The 5,240-nt window shown below is 25.0% G+C and overlaps 1 protein-coding gene across 3 annotated transcripts; it reads right to left on the bottom strand.

The window, feature by feature from the left end:
* Nucleotides 1-857: 857 nt before the first annotated feature.
* LOC135931409 (uncharacterized) lies at nucleotides 858-4,846 on the bottom strand. Of its 3 annotated transcripts, XM_065468494.1 has the most exons (5): nucleotides 4,541-4,846; nucleotides 3,246-3,322; nucleotides 2,991-3,066; nucleotides 1,618-1,691; nucleotides 858-1,351 (listed from the first exon to the last, which is right to left on the bottom strand). In XM_065468494.1, exons 1-4 carry the CDS (start codon nucleotides 4,772-4,774, stop codon nucleotides 1,641-1,643), a joined length of 438 nt encoding a protein of 145 aa, XP_065324566.1. In that variant the 5' UTR covers nucleotides 4,775-4,846; the 3' UTR covers nucleotides 858-1,351; nucleotides 1,618-1,640. The 3 variants fall into 3 exon arrangements, 2 of the variants coding, with proteins under 2 accessions (XP_065324566.1, XP_065324565.1); XM_065468493.1 differs by lacking the exon at nucleotides 858-1,351 and having other exon boundaries at nucleotides 1,497-1,691; XR_010573035.1 differs by lacking the exons at nucleotides 858-1,351; nucleotides 4,541-4,846 and adding an exon at nucleotides 3,630-3,805 and having other exon boundaries at nucleotides 1,509-1,691.
* Between the last annotated feature and the right edge of the window lie 394 nt (nucleotides 4,847-5,240).

Raw genomic sequence — 5,240 nt, 5'->3', positions numbered from 1 at the left:
ATGTAATGTGTCTATGCTTTGGGTTTCTTAACAATTTTATTAATTTTATAACTCTGCACGGGCAGAGCCGAATTCAATCCGACTAAACTCGGGTCAGTTGGACAATTATGTCCTCGGATTTGGTTGGATTAGGACCTTGATTTTATTTTAGGTTCGGATCGGACTTGGAAATTTTAGATTATTTTGTTATCCTGATATTTTTTATTGTCTTCAAGAATAACACCAATTTTTTTATTCGCTTTCGTTGAAATATACTTGTTTTTAGTCTAATAAAAATATTTGGATTGATCTTAGACATAAAACCCGTTAACCATATTTTTTATGATCCGTTTGCTTCTAAGATTAAAAATGATTATCTGTCAAATTATATTGAATGTTGTAAATATAAAACTCTTAGTAAGATCTAATTAATGAAAGGCCAACCTATGTTAATTTAGTTAATCATTCTCCTTTAAAAATATTAAAATTTTTGTTTAATTTTTTAAATATGAAGTTCAATGTTAAATTTAAAAAAATAAAGTTAAGGGATTATTTATATTGATTCATTATAAAATCAATTTTCTAATATTCAAAAAAAACTAAACAAAATGATTTTGAGAAATGAAACATTTTTATTAAGCTATATTATGACCAATCAATGAGCTATTTAGTGCTAAATTTTTTCAAATAGCTTAAAGATAAAATCAATATTATTATTGATTAAAAATAAAATTTCAATTCTAAGTTTATTCCAAAAAGAAATTTTTTTTTTTTAAAAAAAGATGAAATTCATCGTTCTAATTTAATACGTATAAAAATTCATTTTGAATCTTTTACAGAATTATTATCTAATGTGAACAAGTTTTTTGAAACGGCGTTCCTCTTATTTTTGACGAACCTTGAAAGTAAACACTTTCCTTTTGACGAACACTCGTTAAATTTCAAAATTTGTATACATTTGAAAAGAATTCGATTTTTATAAATTAGTTTTTTTAATTAGCTATTTCTCTTATTGCATTTGAATTTTTTTTTAACCCGCCACTATTTCTGTCCTTCAGAATCAGATAAATCAACATTGGTAATATTTATTTAATATACATATAAGTAGCCTGTTAATAATATATTTTCGATTTGTATTTCATAAGCTAATAAATTATTACTTTAATAGATTTACAAAGTAAAAATCAAATTACTAATATTCAATCCACCCTTATTATCATGGATCCCTTGAGCACACGCTCTACAGATAAATGTCAAGCTAGCTATCTTCTAATTACTTTTCCCACCACTCATTGTTTATATACTAATTTCCTGCAGCAGGTGCATTTGATTGAATTTCCATTTCGCCACAAGGCCAGATTTTCTCCACCATCTAAAAATAATTAAAATCAAACTTTAGAAAAGAAATAGCTGACAATTTTTTTTCTCTCAGATTGGGCATAAAATTTTTACTATATCAAATGCTGTATATTATAGTTTAAAACAACGATTAAAAAAATAATAGTTTTTTTACATAAATTTTATTTTATTTATAAAGTTGGTTAATGTTATTTAATAAAATACACATTTTATGAATGATTATCTATTTTTAAAAAAATATAAGATATGTATTAAAATTAATTGAAATGTATTTATCACATGGCACAAAGTATGAGAAATTTTCAGATTTTGATAACCGTTGTTTGTTTCTTTTTCTTGCTATCCAAACAACACTAATTTTTTAAAAAATATAATTATATTTAGATAAAAATTTTTAAAATACCAATCAAATCTCAAAAAATAATATCCAGTGGCCCCTAAAAAATTTAAATTTTTTTATATTCCACTAAAAAAAATTAGAAAACTTAGCTAAAAAAGGTAATAAAATTTTTTTTTTTGAACCCCCTGAGATTGTAAAGGCTAGTGATGCCGCTGACCAGAGGTCTTCTTTTAAGCCTTTTTTATAATAGAAATCTAAATAATTGTTCTATACCTGAATTGGTCATAATTTCTTTTAATTAATAATTACAATTTGTTTAGTGACATTAAAAATCATGATAACTTGTTTGAAGATAATCATTATTTTTTTAAAAAATTTAATCATTATCCCTTAAAAAATAATATTTAGCCGAGCTGCATGCAATTAATATATTAAAAATTTTCTTCTGTCAAATTATACATATAAGGAGAAAGAATAAATACTATGGTTGAAAATACATACAATAAATTTGAATAGCTGGCACCGTCAAATAGCTATATATAAAAATTTCAAAAATAATTACTAATACTTATCAACCCAAATTGATTATTTATAATCTGTAAAAGATTTAGATATCAAAAGTTTACCCACCTTCTTAGTATAGTTGGGTAATGGTTAAATGTCGGTCAATCTTCAGGCACTACCGGAGAAAATCCGTTAATATTAAGGTTTTAATTTATATTAGTTTCTTCTAAATGCTATCTTTTAAAGAAAAACCCCGAAGTAAAAATAAAAATTGGCTTAAACGGCTAAATATATAGTAATTACCCAACTATACTTCTTAGAGATTCATTAAGGTTTGTATGATAAAATTGTTATCGGTTTAAGTTCTGTAAATAATAAAAGTTAATATTGATTTAACGGTTCAGTTTCTCCCGGATTAAACTGCTCATAAATCGAAAATAACTTTCATATTTGAAGATTATCTAAAATATCTTTATATATTGAAAACATTTTTGTTTATATGAAATTTTTTAAAAAAAATTATGACTCAAGGCTATGAGGAAATATTATAATTTTAAAATGATATAATTAACAATCAAATATTTTTTTTATTCATTAAAAAAGCTAATATTTTTTTCATTCCCTTTATGTTAATTTTATGCAAATATATCATATAATAGGGAGTTCTGTTTCTCAATGTCTACACTAAATTTTCTTAAAATAAAAATTAAACGTTTGTAATTTTGGATGAATTACCGATTCCTTATATTTTTTGTTGAAGAATTAATTTAAGATAATATATTAAAAGTTTTGATGGATATTTATATACCAGGATTATCCAAACTATGATCCAAGGAAAGAAAAAGATAGTGATTATGGCATGTATGCAGTGATTCACTCCGCTTCTATTTAATTTGAAATAAAAAAAATTTTTTATTGGATTTGTTGAGGCTTACTATTGAATGGACTGAAAAAAAAAATTATAAAATAATATTGTTCTAAATAATTTGATAATAGATCTCCCATAAAAATATTTCACCCGGGAATGTGGGTGCTTTCACATCTTAACATTTATAAATTAAACTTTTTTGTAGTAGTTATGACTGTAGCTTTAGGGACTATCGGTCTATGTGCCATAGCATCGACTATCACCGCATGTTGCTATAATTCAAAAAAATTTGTAGATTATTTTGTGCTTAAATTTTTTTATACGATGTATAAAAATTTTATGTAATACGAAACAATGGAAAATTAATTGTAAAGGAATATAGGTTTAAATGTAAAATTTATAATTACAAAACATGGATTCCTTGTAGGCAGATATATTTCATAATAAACAAGGATCTCATCAGAAAATTTTAAATTATTATAATTTATGAATTAACGATGGCCACTCGCGTTTGCTAAATAGAGGTATAATTAAATAATTAGGCCTAATATATTTTATTTTGTAATATGAATAACTTACATCTCTGCCCATGTCTTGCCCGTTAAGAATTAATGATATCGTTTGTGAAAGTAATAAGAAATCTGAAACACACACTATTTATAATAAACTTAAACATTGGAGAAGGTATTCATGAAATTTTTTTTTAATTATTATTCAGAGAATTATTAAATTTTTTTGTTTTTTATTGATTTTATTTGCAGACTATTATTTTTTATTATAAATTTCAAGGATTTTATTTTATTATATTAAATAAATAATTTGTTGCGTTAATAATTTTTTTTAATACAAATGGAGATTAATTACCTAGTCAAAATTTTTTTAGTCTCCAAATTAAAGCGTCAATTTTGATAAAATGATTCTGCTTATTAACTTAAATAGTTATCATTCTATCACTTATTTATTATTAAACTATGGAGGTAATCTAAGATGTTTTTTTAATTGGGTTTCGTTAATTTTAATTATTTTACAAATGATCCAAATTCTAAAAGGTGTCCCTTTACCAAATTCAAATTAACAGGTAAATTGGAGATCAGCGTGGCTAGTGATCTCCGAAAAGGTTTTTCGGTCCGTAAAATAATTTTGTACAATTTGCGCCATAATTAGAATCTTATTCAAATTTTTTATTTTACCAAGCTCGGCCTGCCTCAAAATTTTTTTATTAAAGAAATGTCGCATTCCTATGAATAAAAATGAGTAAATATATTGTTGACGAATAAAAGGTTTAGGCTGGAACCAGATTTGTAGGACTTTACCCGTAATAAAAAAAAATTTTTACGAAGGAACAAAAATTTACCTAATTCTAAACTTAAATTTTTTTTTCAAAATTCTGGATAGGTTCATTATTTTACACAAGTTATTCGGTTCGGCCCGCCGTGCAGATCCCTAAGTTAAACAGTAAAATAAATTGCAATATTACGAAATTATCATACCGGTGGTCCTTGAATATATATAATTGGTTGCGGGACATTCTGAATTGGATAAGGTTTGTAACTAGATGCGTTGTGAGGAACGTACTGATCTGCTTGATTATCTTGAAGGTATGAAGGTTGAATGGGGGGTATAGTGGGCGGGTATATATTCGTATATTGGTCTGGTTTATTATCATTATAAGGATAGGGAGGTGGAGGATACGGAGCTGAGGCCATCAACTTATTATCCGTCATTTTTAAATTAAATTAAAGATGGAATTAATCATAAAGTATGTAAAATATTTTTAAATTATATTTTAGAAATAAAAATTAAACAATTGGTTTATTTTATTTGTTATTTTTACTTATTTATTTTGACTATAATAATATAAATTGTACTGTTTGTTGATTAAAATTTATAGTATACAATTTGGTTTTTGTTATAATGTTTATAAATATAATTTATATTGTACTTAAATTTATTTTTCGAATTGTTTATAAATATTTTTCATGGGGAATAACCAGATCTGGCCCATTTATTGGGTCCAAAATCTTGAATAATAGAAATTTATGTTTTATCACAAAACAATGCCGTGTTAAAAAAAAAATTTGACTCGGGCAACTTGCGGAAAAATATATCGAAAATTTTTTAGAAACCATCACTTGCCGAGTTAGGGATGACAAAACCCGTTTAATGGTGAGGGGAGGGGCAAACAAAGCA

This window comes from Gordionus sp. m RMFG-2023, chromosome 1, assembly GCF_954871325.1.
Source record: "Gordionus sp. m RMFG-2023 chromosome 1, tfGorSpeb1-WG-v2, whole genome shotgun sequence".
NCBI lineage: Eukaryota > Metazoa > Nematomorpha > Gordioida > Chordodea > Parachordodidae > Gordionus > Gordionus sp. m RMFG-2023.
This window is presented reverse-complemented; position numbering and strand designations above follow the sequence as displayed.

Excerpts from the sequence above, each read along its gene's own strand:
- LOC135931409 (XM_065468494.1), bottom strand. The coding sequence starts at position 4,774 with ATGACGGATAATAAGTTGATGGCCTCAGCTCCGTATCCTCCACCTCCC. Across the intron at positions 3,323-4,540 it reads TATATATTCAAGGACCACCG|CAACATGCGGTGATAGTCGA; the intron begins GTATGATAATTT and ends TTTGAATTATAG. Across the intron at positions 1,692-2,990 it reads TCATAGTTTGGATAATCCTG|TGTTGTTTGGATAGCAAGAA; the intron begins GTATATAAATAT and ends TTAAAAAATTAG.